Source organism: Psammomys obesus, unplaced genomic scaffold, assembly GCF_907164565.1.
Source record: "Psammomys obesus unplaced genomic scaffold, mPsaObe1.curated_primary_1811, whole genome shotgun sequence".
NCBI lineage: Eukaryota > Metazoa > Chordata > Mammalia > Rodentia > Muridae > Psammomys > Psammomys obesus.
The window spans coordinates 387,591-406,033 of record NW_026590598.1 but is presented as its reverse complement, the minus strand read 5'-3'; the positions used below and the strand labels follow the sequence as shown (position 1 = coordinate 406,033).

Below are 18,443 nucleotides of genomic sequence, written 5' to 3'. Positions count from 1 at the left end.
CCGGTAGAAGAAAGCAGTGGCTTAAAGAAAAAAAAACGACAAAAAAAAAAACTCTCCCCCCCCCCCCCCCAAAAAAAAACACCAAAAAACCCTTTTTAGGAGTGTTCAGCATAGAGTTGTTTCTATTATCCATGGTCATCCTCCAAGCCACTGCTTTCCAAGCCACTGTTGACATTGACAATGCTGGAATGCTACTTCTGGGTCTTACTACCTGAGGCAGCCTATTTCTTCTTGTACTGCCTGGAAAGGTAGAAAAGGTTTCTTACGTTGTGTTGATATCCTCTGCAAATCCACTCTTAGATGCTGCAAAGAGCAACTTGGACTCTTGCAAAGCCAGTTCTCCATTTGGTTAGATACCTACATCATCCTGTCCAATAAGAGTTCCTTGTTACTCCAAGTGGCTGTTGGCTTAAACTGTCCCCCTCCGTGGCTAGGATCTAGAGTGTGGTTCCTTCCATCACTTAGGCTGGCCAAGAGTAGAATCAGTATACCAGCCCCCACTCTAAGCCTCTTCATAAGTCTTTAGTCTTTACTGTACTGCATTCAAGTTTCATCTCCCCATTGGCTATTTTTGTTTTGAGTTCAGCCTCATTGACCTGCCTCTGTTGAGATTCATTTTAGCATTCCAGACTTTGGGAACTTAGGAGATCCTCCAAGCTCTGTGTCATATCCTAATTTGATATGCAAGTTGCTGACGTAAGCAATGAGCATTAAAGAAATGCTTAAAGGTTGGGAATTGAGTCCTCCAAGGGCCCAGCAATGTGTTCTCATTGTTTAGATCAGATTCCTGTACTTTTTCCTTATCACCTGGTCTTGGATATCTAAAGGCATCTGTGGCATGTTAGGAAGAGAGTGGTTCTAGGCTGGGTGGTCAAGACTCCATCCTGTGCTTCTCACCATTTGCCATTACCAGTCCAGGGTCCTCAGAAACACTGGCTCTCGTGTCCTATAATATTCTCTGGAGGCAGCCTGGCTTTTTAGGCTTTCAGAATGGGGTGGGAACTGTCTCAGGATATAGCACCATGGTGCATAGATGCTTTTGGCCTCTCTGAGGTTCACTTTCTTCCAAGGATATAAACCAGTTCCCAGAGCCTCCTTCCTGGGATGAACAGGGGTCTGTATATCCCAGGGAATATAATGTTCCCAGTGGGGTAAGATTCCTGTGGCCAAAGGATACAAGATAGATGTGAGGAAATGGAGCAATGAGGGTGGACCTTTATAGGACTAAAATTACTATCTTCCTATCTCTGCTTTCTGTGAAATTCTCACAATGTTTATGGACCTCATTTCTGGATTTCCTTCTTTCTGGCATCATGGGTTACATAATTTTGTGGATGAGCAAGGGGCAACTGTTACCTAAACTTTGTACATGACTTCACTAGACAAATGAGAGTAGGTGGGGTTATTCCTTTTATTTCAGACTCTTGCCCAGGTTCATCTTTTCATGGCCTGGAAGTCTCTCATTCATAAGCCATAGACATCAATCTGTGTTTTTCAGCCCTGAGTGGTCCAGGAAAAGCTCTGTGCCTGTGCTTGGCATCTTGTGATGTTGTCTGGGAAAGACTGATGGACTAGAACTCCCTGGGCATTTCCTGGTCTCTATTTTCATGATCTGTGATCTCCAACCACACACAACTCTTCCCATGCAGCACAGCCGTGACAGAACTCTGTGCTCTGATAGCGTGGTGCCTCAGTGCCTTGCAGGCCTGACATACTGACACCTTCTTTGTTAAGAACAGTCACCTTTGTACACATTGATAAGAAAATGTGAATTTGACATATCTATAAGTTAGTAATGAGAAATTTTACCCTGTATGCATTTTCAAGTGTGATTTTAATTAAAAACATCTGTCTGATATGCATGTATAGGTATGTATTTGCATGATATGGCTGTAGAAGCTTTGGGGGGAGCCACTTCAGATGACTTCCAGTGGTTGAATCTGTAGGAATAAATGGGGAATTTTTTATACATTAGCACATTCTTTTAAAATGAAAGGTATTATAGAGTGATTTTAATTAAGCATCTTAATTTGTCTATACTTTTTAAAATCAAAGGGGTAATAAAAATTACATTACCAAACTGTAAGAAGAAAAGGAGTAAATCTGAAAGCTCTTTCCCAGGTTCATAGATGGCTTGGCATAGCGCCTGGTGCTCAGCAAGCTCTTGGCACACACTCACCATGCGCATTCTTACAGGACATGCTTGCAAACCATCAATCCCTTCCAATTTTTTCAGCAAGGTAGCTTTCCAACTCATAAAGAGAGAAAGCACACACACATACATTCAAAGGAGCCAGGCATGGTGGTGCATGTTTATAATCTCAGCCCTTAGGAGTTGGAAGCAGGAGGATGAGGAGTTAGAGGCTAATCTTGGGTACACAGTGGGCTTGAGACTAGCCTTTGCTCTATAAGACCCTTTCTTCTATATAAAAACAAAAGCAAATACACAAACAAACAAGCTCAAAGAGTGCAAACAAAACAAGGAACTGGATTTTATCTGATGTTGCCTATTTGCATGCCTAGCTATGTTAACTGAATACCTATTATATATTGGTGCCAGAGCAAAGTTCTGGGACACAGCTTTTACCTGAGAGTTGTAGACAGTTATCTTGTGAAGTCTTCACCCAACCTGGCAAAGAAAATAGACAATAAGAAGTAATAAACCCAGCAGGGTATTAAAGCAGATGCTGAGACTCATAGACAAACTTTAGGCAAAGTGCAGGGAAACTTATGAAAGAAGGGGGAGATAGAAAGACCTGAAGGGGACTGGGACACTACAAGGAAAGCAACAGAACCAAAATATCTGGGCACAGGATTCTTTTCTGAGAGTGATATGCCAACCAAGGGCCATTCATGGAGATAACCTAGAACCCCTGCACAGATGTAGCTCATGGCAGCTCAGTGTCCAAGTGTGTTCCCTAGTAAGGGGAACATGGACTGTCTCTGACATGAACTCAGTGGCTGGCTCTTGATCACCTCCCACTGAGGTGGGTGCAGCCTTACCAGGCCACAGAGAAAGATAATGCAGACAGTCCTGATGAGGCCTGATAGGCTAGGGTCAGATGGAAGGGGGGGAAGAGCTCCCCTATCAGTGGACTTGGAAAGGAGCATGGAAGGAGATGAGGGAGAGAGGGTGGGATTGGGACAGGATGAGGGAGAGGTCTACAGCTGGGATACAAAGTGAATAAATTGTAATGAATAAAAAATTTAAATAAAATAAAATAAAGAAGTAATAAACTAGTAGCCATCCACATACAACAATGACGTGTGCTGTAACAAAACAGTGTTGAGAGAATGGTGGGAATGGACCCCTCCTCAATAACTGGAAAGAATCCAGCTCTGTGGATCCCAAAATATGAATGTAAAGCAGCATCACAGTTCAGCTAGTGTATCCTATTCTTCTGGTGTTGCTCAGCACAGCTAGATGAACTGCCACAAATACAATATGTTAGTTTCCTCTTTCTGCAGTTTTGTGTAATGATGAATGCTATTCTTAAGTGCTCCTTTGAAAAGGAATTTATATGCATTCTTGAGGAAGGGAGGCTGGGCCTGTACCTGTGGCCTGTGATGCCTGCTGGATTAGGGTCTCTAACCTTGCTCTGGGCCAGTGCAGAACAGCTGGAATAACAGGAGGACATCAGACATCTCTGCTCAGATGGTGTCTTTTGTGGTCAAGACAGCCAGAGTGGGCTCCAGTGAGTTGCATGTTTTGTGAGGAAGGATTTCTGCAAAAACAGCATTTATAAAACCCCATTTAAACCATTCTACTATATGTCTGCCAGCTTCTGCCTTGCTTCTGTTCATGTACATTTCTTTTTCCTCTTTGCAGGCTGTAGAGACCAACCTGGCTTCCAAGGACAGCCACTGGGTTTTTGTGAACGAGGTAAGAGCCCCAGAATGGTGATGGCTGTGGGCTGCCCTGACCCCCTGTCCCATGGGAAAGCTCAGAACTGTGCTTTCCAGTCCAGTCTTGACTTGGGACAGGGATGGATCCTGGAGTTCCATTCTGCCGAGGCAAGAGGTTAGAGAGCTGGACTTGGCCTGCCAAGATGCTTAGCTGGAGCAGGTGGGATCTAGCAGAAAAGTCCAGACCTGCATCTATGAAAATGTCAAAAGTAAGAGATGTGGTTTCAGGTATTAGGTAATGGGGATGAAGTGAGGCAGGCAGTCAATTAGGAGCCAGCGCCTGGGAGATTAAGTCAGGCTATTAAATAAATACAGATGGCAGGACAAAGGAATTAGGAGAGAATGGAGGCCCTATCTCATGCAGGATATTTCAGGTGTGTGAGAGTATTATGTGAGTGTGTTTGAGTGCATGCAAGAGTGTGTATGTTTCTAAGTGTGTAAATGTTTGACAATGTCGTGGTTTAAATGTATGCACATACATATGTGGGAGGAGTTTTATGTATGGGAGTATGTGATACAGGTTTATAACTGAGTTTGTGTATGAACTGTGTACATACGAGTGTTAATGTATGTCTATATTCATGAGAGTGTGTATGGACAAATATCTATATGTGTAAGTGTGTACTGTGAGAGTTTGTATAGGTTTGTGAGTGTGGATACATGAATGTGCACGTGTGAATGTATTTCTGAGTATGCATGTGTGAGGCGCTTATACATGTGAGTGTAATTTGGTATCATGGTCACTCTGGAAGCCTGTTTCATAGGCTACTTATGGGGGATGTGCTTCTTATCCTTCTGCCTAGGGGAAAGTCCCTGAACCTTGGACAAAGAGTACCGTATGCACACATGAGTGTTCGTCCGCCAGGAGGAGATCCACCCCCCTTCCTCTGGGGCGAGGGACATGTGCATCACCCATCAGCTCTCCTCGTAATTAGTAGGAATGTGTGTGAGATGCATGTCTGTGTGTGAGTACATGAGATGTACAAGTATGTGCATATATGTATATGAGTATATATGTATTTAGAGTGCACGCACGTTAGTATCATTGGGAGAGCGTGGGGGATAATATATGCACATGTATATACACATGAATGTACAGATGCATGTAATGCGTGTATAAGTATGTGAGAATATATGTATATGCATATGCCATTTGTATATCCGTGTAAGTTTATATCTGAGTGTGCATGTGTGCGTGTTTGCGTGTAGTCCAAGGGTGTATACACTGTGCACACATCCAAAGAAGGTTAGTAGGAAGTGCTTCTAGGTCTGATCATCCCACTGGTTTGGCCTCAGGGGTGAATGGGAGCATGAGATGTCACTCTTCAGAAATGTCGCCCTGCAGGCCTCTGCTGAAGCTATTGTACAGGGTGAGCTATTATCACGTGGCCCCAGCTTTCCTGAAGAGCCCTCTCTGCCTGCATACTCTTTTGGGAAGCAGAGCCAGGGCAGCCTGTGTGACCTCCACAGGCTGTTCAGTGTGAGCAGACGTGTAAGTGTTTCCTGGTTTTGCCTTCAGGGTTTCGGGGGAGATGCAGCCTTTAGCTGGTATTAAATTAGTTGATCAATTTCTAGTGGCTTCATTCTGGAAGATCCAAGGCTTATTATGTGGGTAATTTCTTCTTTTACGATGTGTATTTCATTAGCTCAGTGCTAATATGGATGAGAACCATTTTGGGTGACTGTTGTTACTAATGGCACAGGTAGTATCACACGAGCTGCTAGCCAGGCCCACTGCTGATGGTTTTCTCTATGAATTCCCGTCTTATGAGCTCCCCATCTCCATGAGCCAGCTGAAGACACACGCAGTTGCTGCGCATTTCCCCCAGGGCGGTTCCATGACTGTCCTAGTCATTAGAAGGGGGATGTGACCATCCCACCCTGCTCTTCAGAACCTGCCTGAGGCTTCATTGATCCTCAGCAAGTTTTGATTCTCTGAGCTTTGCTGCTTCTCTGCAGGCTCTTCAAAGCCCAGTCTTCTTTGTTCCAGTGAAAGGAAGCCTTGCATGTGTCCCTGAAGTCAAATGTCTGGTGCTGGTTTCACTTTTTGGATGACTCCTCCACGGTGAATAGCCAGTGTTTCTTTGTGGCCAGGCTTCAGAAACCTGGCTATTTTACATTTTAAAGATTTTTTCTTCCCTCTCCTGCATCCCCACCTATCCCCAAGGTGCCCTGTCTCTCCAGCCTGACTCCCTCTCCAGAGCTGGTCTTAACTTCAGACACCACAGTATGAGGTGCTTTGGGGGTACTCCCTACTCCTAGGCAGTCAGGTATTTTGGAGACAGCTTGAACCCAGAGCTTAGAGTCACCAGGAGACAGGTTTAGAAAGGGGCACAGTAGAGCCAACATGGATCAGCCACAGGAGCTCGCCTCAGCTAGAGAAGCAGCCTCTGCCTCGGCACAGAGTGTATCCACTCACCTAGGCTAGCCAGAAAGCACGGATTGATCCGAGAGTCCTGAGGCAGACAAGTCGACTTCAGAAGTGAGGGTATTTGAGGACACCCTGCTCCCTTCTATCTTGCTTCCTTTTCCAGGAAGTTTCTTCTTTCTAAGAGGACAGCAGCCAGCATTGCCTGGTCACGTGGGCATGCCAGGTGCTTGTCAGTCCCTTTACACTTGTTAGCCCCTTTACTGCCCACCAGTAGCCCTGCTAGGCCATTATTGTCATCCCTGTTTTGCAGACAGGAAAACCGAATTCGAGGGAGTGGAATCAATTCTTCACGGTCAGAAAGAGATTACGTGTGGCCTGTGGGATTCTTTTATCCCCAGTTTTTGTGTGTATACACATTTTTGTCAGTGTGTACGTGCATGTGGAGGCCTGAAGTTGATGTTGGGCATAAACCACAGTTGCCCTTCCATCTTTTCCACTGAGGAAGGATCACTCAGTCAGACCCAGAGATCTCTGAGATAGCCTGTCGGGCCAGCTCTAGGGATCCTCCTTCTGCCTTCTGAGGCAGGAATTACAAAGCGGGCTGCCATGACCACCCAGAATCTAGATGGTTTTCTGGGGAATCTAAACTCTTGCTTTCATGGCAGGTGCTTTAATCACTGGGCCGTCCCCACATCCTGCCTGTAGAATTCTTTATGAATATCAGCTAGCTCTCAAGCCCCGTCTATCAATGTTATCAGGGGGCTAATGGCTTTGGCAAAGATCCAGAACTTGTAGTCAGAATCTTCTGAAAAGCCAGTCAGCAGGGCTCAGGTATACATGACAGTGGGGACACTCTTGGGCTGACCTTTGGCTCTAGCATATGGACATTCTTAAAAAATTCAACCCAAAGGTAAAGCCTCTGCTAAAGTCTTGATCCCAAATCCTGAGGTAGCATATGGTTAATGACAGAGATGTTCTCTAAATGATATGTCAATTTAGCAACAGGGCCAGGCACATGGAGAGGGTTATTTCCTGTTTAAGCATGGTTCCAAAGGGGGGGGGGGGGCTATTCTTCTTGCAGTGTTGTAGCATTTTAAGCACTGCAGAATTAAAGATAACCAAACACAGAGCCACAGACAAATAGTTTTCAGTTGCTATTCTTTGTATTCTGTGTAGTGACAAGTACTAACATAACTGAAAAAAATGAAAGAGTCAAGGGGGCAGACATTTGATAAAGATTCACTTTCCAACCTCAACTCTAGAATTTGGTTAGTGTGTGTGTGTGTGTGTGTGTGTGTGTACAGGTCCATGTGTGTGCAAGTACACATGCACATTTTTGAATGTACATGTGAAGGCCAGAGGCTGATATCAGGTGTTGGTCCTCAGATGCCATCCAGCTTGATTTTTTTAGAGGCGAGGTTTTGCACTCACCAAGCATGCTAGGCTGTCTGGGCAGTGAGCACTAGGATTCCATATGTTTCTTCTTCCCCAGAGCTGGCAAATACAGAAAGATGCCACCCATCTTTCTGTATTTGATGTGTTTTTCTTGATTCAGGATAAGCATTCAAGGACTATGTTTTTGTTCTTTTGTGATGTTTATTTATTTATTTATTTTTTATTTATTACAATTTATTCATTTTGCAACTGAGCTGTAGCCACCTCCTTTGTCCCCTTTGAATCCTCCCCTCCCTCCCTCTTCTCCTCCCATGCCCCTCTCCCAGTCTACTGATGGGAGGTCCTCCTCCCCTTCCATCTGACCCTAGCCTATCAGGTCTCATCAGGACTGGTGATGGTTTTCTTAATATATCTATTTTTTCACTAGTTGCACATTACAATCCTGTTTTTGTTGCTGTTGTTTGTTGTTGTTTTTGAGAAGCGATAATTGGCTTCTGAATATATGTACTTCTCTGGGATACACTGACTCTCAGGGTTCTTCTGTGAGACACTGGCAAGCAGATCTAGTTTTGTTGTAAAGTATATTTTAATTGATAGATTAAGTTACGAGAACACATGAAAAGTACAACGAGCTATTCTATGTGGTGGCTAGTAGGCTGTGAGTTTCTTGAGGCCATGGCCAGATCTGGCTCATCAATGTGTCCTCAATGCCCTGTGTAGAATATAGATTGTTGAAAGGTTGGAAGGTATAGATTGTTGAAAGGTAGGTCGATCTATATAGTGAAGAGCAAATTGCACTGATGAGCACTTCACAGTCTGTATCAGAAAGAAAGCAACAATTAAATAGCTGAGCTTCAGAGGCAGAGTTGCCAGTTCAAGTCGGCTGACTGGATGTGTTGGGTGGCCTTTGAAACCTCTGTATCAGACTGGAGTGAGAGCCATCTCTCCATTGCCTTTATCACATCCTAAGTGAGATGTCTTTATGGTTTTTCCAATGACATAAGGTGTTCTTCGTGGTGAGCACACTCGGTGCATAGAGGATGGTGCCTTCCCATAAAGCTGCACCCAGGTGGGACACATGTGCTTTGTGGTCTGTTCTCCTGGGAACTTTCTGCAGGAAATTCTTCTATGGATGTGAAGTCTGACACTCAGGCTTCTGAAGGACTCCATGTGATGGTGATGGTAAAAGTTAAATAGTAAGACCAGGCACTTGGATCTCTATTTGAGGGCCAGCCTAGTCTTCATAGTGAGTTCCAGGCCAGCCAAGCACTGTCTGCCCCGTGTACTTATCTTGCCAAGCATCTTATGTGCTTTTGATCTCCCCATGCTTGCCTTCACTGGAGCAGGTCTGTGCAGATGGTCCAGTGGCAGTCCCTAAAGGAAGTCCTGTCTCTAGGGCTGCTTCAACTGGCCCCTTACAAAGGTTCTACACTCAGGCAGATGTCACATCAGCATGTGGACCTCTTCACTGCTCTCTCCCTGGAATATTGTTTATATTTTTTCTAAGGCTTCACCCTATTTAATTCCTTTCACTGATGGCTGACCAACAACGGAGCAATGGAGGAAAACTCTGCCAACAGTCCAGAAGCATCATCAGAGTTTTCATAAAGACTTTCCTACCTAGACCCTTTCCAGTGGGTGAACATATTCATGAGATCAGGTTACACTTGGTTACCATGGGAAAAGATGCCGAGACTGCGTGAACAAAAGCAACAACAACAACAACAAAATCACAGGAAAGCAGACTCCCACCTTTAAGAAATCTCTGTGTGGGATGCACAGAAAAGGGAGTTATACTTGTTTTGTTTTTCATTTGGAAGATTTTAATTGTTTGAACATTAAGTCCCTGTACTATTTGCCATCTGTGGTTTTAATTCCATAAAACTCAAAACCACTTTGTTTGTTGTAATCTATTAACTTATTTTGCTCCATAACTTTTTCACTGAGGAGTCTTTGAGAACACAGACTACATCTCTGTTGTCCTGGCCCAGAATGCTGGAGTAAAGAATAGGTGTTGCCATTTATCAGACATTAGCTGGAACTAAGAACTGTTTTATTGTATTTATTAATTGTGTGTGTGTGTGTGTGTGACAGAGTGCATGTAGAAGTCATAAGACAATTTGTAGGACTCAGTTCTTCCTATATAGATACTTAAGTCATATAGGTACTTAAGATCAAACTTAAGTCATCAGGGTTAATGGCAAGGGACTTTGCCCACTAAGCCATATCACTGACCCAGTACTGTTTTTTGCTTATCACTCTCATTATTTCTTGAAAATTAAGTGTCAATGAGGTTTGACTTAGAACAAATGGACATATTTCAGTGTACACATTAAGTCTGACATGTATATATTCATGAGTCATAATTACAATGAAGATAGTAAATATATCTATAACCCACAGTGTCCTTATACCTCTTCATATTTCACCCTACTTCTCTCTGATCTTTAGGCAACTACTGACCTGTTTTTTGGCACTATCTAGACTAATTTTGTTGTTAACTTGACACAATCTCGAGTTGTGAGGAATGAGGGAACCTCCATTAAAAGTAGCCTCTGTTAGATTGGCTTGTGGCCATGTGTGAGAGATTGTCTTGATTTATGATGAATAAGGGAGAGCTGATTCCACATGGACAATGCATTTCTAGGCAGGTGTCCAGCAGGTGTCCTGCTTGTCTAAAAAATCTAGCTGACCATGAGTCAGTGAGCAAGCCATATGTGTCAATGAGCAGTGTTCTTCCATAGAGTTTCTGCTCCATGCTTTGCTTCTACCTTTAGGTTCCTGCCTTGAATGTCTATGCTACTTCTCTCAAGATGGACTATAGCCTGGAAGTTACATGAAATAAATTCTTTCTTTCCCAAGTTGCTTTTGGTCATGATGTTTATCATAACAACAGACAAGTTACTAGATAACAACAGTCCCTGTTGCTGATTTCTATCTTTAAAGATTTGCATAAACAGAACACTTCAGTATATATTCTTTATTTTCTTTTGGTTTGGCTTTATTTAAATGTAAGTACTTTAAAAACAGTTTTTCTCTTTATTGAGGAAGAATGTTCAACCGTACAAGTAAACTGCACCCATGGATGGACATTTCAATTCTAGACTTTTGGCCAGTACATATAGTACTATTATGGCCTGTCTTGGTTCTATTGCTGTGAAGATACACAATGGTTTAAGGGAACTACTGTTAAAAAAAAAACAAAACAAAACATATAGTTGAGGGCTTGCTTTCAACTTCAGAGGTTTAGTCCATTTTTATCATGGCAGGAAGCATGGGGGCAATCAGGAAGACACTGAAGAAGTGTCTTCCTGACACAATTTTTTCAGAAAGTCATATCTTCTACTCCTTATAATCCTTTCAAACAGTGCTACAACTTGGTGACTAAGCATTCAAATCTATGAACCTATGGGACCATTCTTATTCAAACAATTACATCCCAGTACCTGACCCCATAGGGGTCAGATCTCACTACGAAATTTATTTAGTCCAACTTCAAAGCTCCCATGCTCTGTCACAGTCTCAGCAATGTTTACAAGTCCAAGGTTCAAACTCTCTTCTGAGACTCATGGCATTCTCTTAACTGTAAGCCCTGTAATATCAAAATAAAAAAGCAGATCTATGCTTCTAATATATAATGGCACAGAATATACATTGCCAGTTAAAAAGGGATGAAAAGGAGCATTAATGGCACAGAATATATATTTATTTACCATTTCAAAGGAAATTGAGCATAGTCAGAAAATACTGGAACAAACCAAGGCCTAACACCAGCAGGGCACACTCCATACTTAGTATTTCTATATTTGATGACAAAATGCTCTTTATATTTCTAACTGCCTTCAGCTTTGTTCACTGGAACATGCTTTCCTCTCTCAGGCTAGTTCTACTGCCTGTTATTAGCTCTCCCTAATGTCACCACTCCCTTTATTCCACTTATCATCAGGCTTTTCTTTAAACTTCTTATCTCCTTGAGTACTGGACTTAGCGCCATTACTTTCCTGGTACTCCTTTTCTCTGTGTATTTTGTATTTTTCCTTGATCAGCTTGCTCCTTTTTATTATAGATCTTCATAAGAGTGACCAGTAATTAACCACACAGCATAGTCAATATTAGGTTGTCTTGAAATTTCCTCTGCCAATGTCATTAATCTAAAAGACCATCAACTTAGCTTCAGGTAGATATTTAGAACATGTTCCATAAATAGTCACATTCTTTGCCCATATATCAAAGAGAGGTGACTTACTAATATTCTCCTCCTCTGACTCTTCTTGAGATGTGCTCTCACAGACCACATTGGCCTCAGCACCACTGTCTGCCATGCTTCTTTAACAGCATAGTTTGCCTGCCAGAGCAATACCCTAATCCCTGGTACCAACTTTGGTCTTAGTCACTGTTCTATTGCTGTGAAAAGACACAATGACCAGGGTAATTGTTTTTTTATTATTATCATTTATTATAATTTATTCACTTTGTATCCTAGCTGTAGCCCCCTCCCTTGTCTCCTCCCACCCTGATTTCATCTTCTCCCCCTATGTTCCGCCCCTAGTCCACTGATAGGGGAGGTCTTCCTCCACTTCTATTTGACCCTAGACTATCAGGTCTCATCAGGACTGGTTGCAATGTCTTCCTCTGTGTACTGGCAAGGCTGCACCCCCCAGGGGGAGGTGATCGGAGAGCCTGCCACTGAGTTCATGCCACAGAGAGTCCCAGCTCCTATTACTAGGGACCCCACTTGGAGACTGAGTCTAAGGGCTACATCTGAGCTGGGGATTTAGGTCCTCTCCATGCATTGTCCTTGGTTGGGGTATCATTCTCTTCAAGGCCCCCAGGGCTCAGTTTTTATAGCTCTGTTGGTCTCCTTTTGGAGCTCCTGTCCCCTCCAGATCTTTCTATCCCCCCACCTTCTTTAATAAGATTCCCTTCATTCTGCCCAAAATTTGGCTATGAGTCTCATCATCTGCTTTGATACCTTGATCAGTAGAGTCTTTCAGAGGCCATCTGTGGTAGGCTCCTATTCCCTGTCTTCTCCTGCTTCCAATGTCTATCATGTTTGTCCTTCTGAATGAGAACTGAGCATCTTCCCTAGGTCTTGCTTGTTGTTTAGCTTCTTTTGGAGTATTGATTTTAATATGTTTATTCTATATTATGTGGCTAATTTCCACTTATGAGTGAGTATATGCCATGTGCGTCTTTCTGGTTCTGAGTTACCTCACTCAAGATGATCTTTTCTAGTTCCCACCATTTGCCTGCAAACTTCATGATTTCCTTGTTTTTAATTGCAGTATTCCATTGTGTAAATGTACCACAATTTCTGTATCCATTCCTCCATTGAGGGACATCTGGGTTATTTCCAGATTCTGGCTATTACGAGTAAAGCTGCTATGAACACGGTTGAGCAAAAGTTCTTTGTTGTATATGTGAGCATATTTTAGATATATGCCTAGAAGTGGTGTAGCTAGATCTTGAGGTAGCACTCTTCCGAATTGTCTGAGAAAGGGCCAGATTGATTTCCAAAGTGGTTGTACAGGTTTGCACTCCCACCAGCAGTGGAGGAGGGTTTCCCTTTCTCCGTATCCTCTCCAGCATGTGTTGTCACTTGAGTTTTTGATCTTAGCCATTCTGATGGGTGTAAGGTGAAATCTCAGAGTTGTTTTATTAATTGTTGATCTTAGAGGCTGTGATGTTGGTGTTCTGTTCAGGAAGTTATCTCCTTTGCCAATGAGTTCAAGGCTCGTCCCCACTTTTTCTTCTAACAGGTTTAGTACATTTTTCTACATGTAGACATCCAGTTGGACCAGCACCATTTATTAAAGATGCTATCATTTTTTCTGTTGTATGTTTTTGGCATCTTTGTAAAAAATCAAGTATCCATGGATGTGTGGGTTTATTTTTGGGTTTTCTTTTGGATTCCATTGATCCACCATTCTGTTTCTATGCCAGTACCATGCAGTTTTTATTACTGTTGCTCTATAGTATCACTTGAGATCAGGGATGGAGATACCTCCAGAAGATCTGTATAGAATTGTATAGAATCTGTATAGAATTGCATAGAATTGTTTTAGAAATTCTGGATTTTTGTTTTTCCATATGAAATTGAGAGTTGTTCTTTCAAGTTCTTTAAAGAATTGTGTTGGTATTTTGATAGGAATTGTATTGAATCTGTAGATTGCTTTTGGTAGGATGGCGATTTTCAGGGTAACTATTATGAGAGAAAACATTTAGTTTGAGGCATGCTTACACTTTCATAGGTTTAGTCCATTATCATCATGGCAGGAAACATGATGGTATGCAGGCAAGTGCTAGAGCAGTAGCTGAGAGTTGCCTTCTGATCTGGTCCTGGCATGGGCTTTTGAAACCTCAGAGCCCACCCCCAGTCCACAATCCTCTAACAAGGCCACACTTCCTAATCTTTTTCAAATAGAGCCACTCCCTGGTGACTAAACATTCAAATATATGGGCTTATGGGGCCGTTCTTATTCAAAGTACCACAGAGATATATACAATAGATCTTTGCATGGATGAATGCTTTTACTTTTTAGTTAAGCATATAGTTAAATTTTAGTCATTATAATGGGTATTTGATGTTTTTCATTGTAGTAGTTTTCATTTTCATTTCCCTAATGAATAATGTTATTAAGTATCTTTCTGTCTTCCTTATCATGTCCACTTTCCCTCACTTTCTCCTGTCTTGCTTCTCTATCTCCTCTTCTTCCTCCTTTGATGACAGTAGAACCCAGGGTCTTGCACATACTAGACATATATTCTACTGATGATCTATCTCTTCAACCATATATCTATAGGTTTGCCTCAGTAAATTGTTTGCTTAAATATTTTTCCTGTTTTGTTGTTTTTATATGAGTTTTGAAAAATACTTAAATTTTTAATACCAAATTCATTACTGAATAAATACTTTGCAAATATTTCCTGCTAGTATATGGCTTGTTTTTTCATTATAATAATGTGTTTATGAGTGGCAGACCTTTTCATGTTGATCAAATACAACTTGTCAATTTATTCTTTTGTGGATTATGCTTTTAGTGTAGTAACTGGAAAATTTCTTAACATCCCATTCTGTTCAGTTCTGTGAGTTTTTTAAATTTCCTATCTTTATACCAATTGCACATTCTTTGGCTTATAATTGCTTTGTAGTAAAATTTGAAATCACATTTTGTTATACTTTTAGCTTCTCTTTAAAAGTTGTGTTAGCTACATTAGGCCATTAAATTTTTTACGTGAAGTGTAGAATTAGCTTGTTACTTATTAAGTTTGTCACTAATATAAAAATGATGCCTGGGATTTCGTTTGTGATTGCATTTAATCTACGATAGATATTGGAAAGAATTGCCATGTTAGTAGACCCAAGTCTTCTCACTCAGAGATCTTTCTCTCCACCTACTTAAGCCATTTGAAATTTTCCTCAACAACACTTTATGGTTTTCTGTGTTCAGACCTTTAATATTTTTTTGTCAGATTTTATGTCAATATTTTATATTGTTGATCAACACCATTTTAAATCATATTTTAAACGTAATTGTTCATTGATAATATATAAAAATACAGTTGAGTGTTATGTACTGATTCTACATCTTGAGACACTAACCTTGATACATTTAATAATTACAAACATTCTGTGACATTTTTCTGCATTGGCCGTAGCATGCAACAACTTGCTTTAACCCTTCCTCTCTGGATAATTTGTGTTTCTTTGTCTTTCCTGATTGTGCTGATTATCATCTCCAGTACAAAGATGAATGCAGTGATAGGATAAGGCGTTGTTTTCTGGGTCTTGATACCCAGAAGAAATTCAGTGCTGTGTCATTAAGCGTCATGACAGATTCAAGCTGTTTATCAGTCCAAGGACGTTCTTTCCTATTACTAACTTGGTGAGTTTTTTTCAGGAATTCATGTTTTGTATAGTGCTCCTTCTGCATGTACTGAGATGATTACATGATTTTTTTTCTTTTGGTTTGTTAACATACAGAAACAGATGAATTGATTTTTCTAATTTAAATAGCCCAGGGATGAAACCTACTAGTTATATATATATATATATATATATATATATATATATAAAACTTATATATATAAGTTTTATATTATATTTCACATTTAATTTGAAAAAAAATTTGATTAGAAAATTTCTCCTGTGTTCATAAGGGATTTTGGTTGGTTTTTCCTTCTTCTAGTATATTTCTCTGGTTTTGATATTGGTATAATGATGTCTTCAGAATATGAGGTGAGAAATGTTAAATTCTAGATAACTTTATGTAGACTTTTTCTTTCTGTGACTGCTAGGATTTGCTTAGGAAGCCAGGTGGCTTTGAGTTTACTTTGTGGGAACGTTTTAACTACATAGTGTACCTCTTTGGCAGGCTTAGAGTTATTTCTTTTTGAGTATGTTTTGGTAATTTGGGTTACTCAAGAAATTCTCCAAATTTCATACAAGTTGTCAAACTTAGAAGTATAAAGTTGATAATGTTTCCTGATTGTCTTTTTGCATTGGTTGAATCTGTAGATGTAAGAACTCTGTAATCTTTTTTTAATGTTTATTACTTGACACTCTTGTTTTTCTCTAGATCTTTGTAGTTATTAGAGTTAATTGGTTTCAAGCACCGGTTTTTCTATTTTATTGATGGTCTCAATAGTTTTTTTTCTGTTTCCTTTGATATTTTTCTGTGTATTCATAAAGGATTTATTGTTTTCCCCTCTTCCTGCCTTCCTCCCCACTATCCCTCTAGGCTCTCTCCCTTCTTTTTGCTTCTGTCTGCTTTTGTCTTTACTTTGTTTTCTTTTTCTGCTTACTCTGGCCATTATATTCTTTTCCTTCTTTCAGCTCCACATGTGAAGAGTTGAAGCTTCTCTTTAGTATCATGTTTCCCTTTCAGTGACTTAGTGTCATCAGATACATTTTGATATATTATATTCTATTTTTTAGCTCAAAATACCTTCATTAACTTTTTGTTTCTTCTTTGACCCATGGATTATTTAGGAATGTGTTATTTTGTTTGAAATATTTGGGGATTTTTTTCAGTGATTATTCCGTTATCTATTTCTAATTTAATTCTGGTAGAGCCATAGAACTTAGATCTTAATATTTGGATTCTTTTAAATTTAGTGATACTAATTTATAGTGAAGTGTATTGTCTTTTTTTATACTTCATGAGAACTTGAAAACACTATATAATATGTTGTATTCAACAGTCTATAAATGTGAATCAAGTCAATTTGGTTCATAGTTTCATTTGTGCCTTCAAGATCTTTGATGATATTTTTGGGTGTTTGTTCTATCAATTATTGAGAGGTTTATTAAAACATTCAGAAGTAATTGTGATTTATTTCATTTTGCAGTTTTATCAGTTGTTGCATAATATATTTTGAAACTTAATCTTACTAGGGCATAAACATTTAGATTTTCTTGATTAATTGACCCTAAGTCATTAATAAATGACTTCCTTTATCCATTGTAATTTTCTCTACTCTGAATTATATTTTGCCTGTTGTTAGTACAGCCAATCAATAAAACTTGAAATGTGAAAGTATTCCTTGATCCGTAGACTTCCAAATGGATGTTGTGTCAGCAAGCATGGAAGAAACATTAATCTCACTACCTATCTGCAGCAGGGCGAATGGGTGAGCGGGTGCATTGTCAAGGACAGTGATGTTTTGAAACTATTTTTCCCTTGAAGTAGCTGTGAATTATCTAAATACTCAGCAAAAGAAACCAACAGTCCACCTACCATCTGATTCATACACATGAACATACATACATGTGTTCAAAATAAATGAATCAATATACCCCGAAGGTCTCTGCAACTCCATGTTTTGTGCTATTCTACTAGAATGGAAAGGTATACCTAACCTAGGTACAAATAATTGAATATTATTAGCCTTTAAGAAAAAAAAATGGAATTCTGGGGCCTCTGTGATGGCTTGACACTAAGCCTGACAGTTTGACCTTAATTTTCAGAATCCACATGGTAGAAGGAAAGAACTGAGTCCTTTAAGTTGTTTTATAACCACCACAAATGTGCCTTAGTATGTGCATGCCCCCCCTCTCCACAAAAGCACACATACAAAGGAATACAGGTAATAACAAAAAAGAATAGATTCCTGTCATTTGCAGATAATGGACACACCTGGGAGATATTATGCTAAGTGACATATAGTGCCACATTTATCTGAAGTAGAATGATAATTGCCAAAGCTTGGAAATGTCAGGTGTGGGAAGAAAAGGAAAATTGCACAATTGATACCAAAATAATGTTTGACAGAAGGAAGTTCTACTTTCGTGTAGACAGGGGGGATGTTCACAACCACCTATTATCATTTTATGATAAGGTACAAAAGAGGGTTTAAAGACGTCCACAAAAAGAAATGATAAGGAAAGGGAACTGTTGATTATGTGTGCTGTTTTTTGTGTCTACCTATCATATTTTACAATCAAAAACTACAACTGAGCTACAACACAACAGAAGCAAAATACTGTAAACAAATGTGCTAATTTTCAAGCTTTTGTTGTTCCATTTACAGAGTACTGGCAGAGTACATGTAGTATAATCCTTATGGATGCTTGGATTTTTTTTTTTTTAATGATCCATTAGGATAGACCTTAACCAAGTCAGCAAGTGAATTCGCCCCTTATAGTAAAACAACTTGTCCTGTGATGTTTTGAAGTCAGACACTAATCCCTCACTCTAGCTGGAATGCTTGGATGACATCTTTGTCCAATTTTAAGGTGCTTTATCTAAATCAAAAATCTGTTGCTTAG

At 40.3% G+C, this 18,443-nt stretch overlaps 1 protein-coding gene across 2 annotated transcripts in view; it reads left to right on the top strand.

The window, feature by feature from the left end:
* The window catches only part of Grid1 (glutamate ionotropic receptor delta type subunit 1), a 735,469-nt gene that overhangs the window by 406,286 nt on the left and 310,740 nt on the right, over nt 1–18,443 (top strand). For both annotated transcript variants that reach the window (XM_055607998.1, XM_055607999.1), the window contains exon 5: nt 3,830–3,883. In XM_055607998.1, coding sequence (XP_055463973.1) covers nt 3,830–3,883 — 54 coding nt within the window. The remainder of the gene's footprint in view (nt 1–3,829; nt 3,884–18,443) is intronic.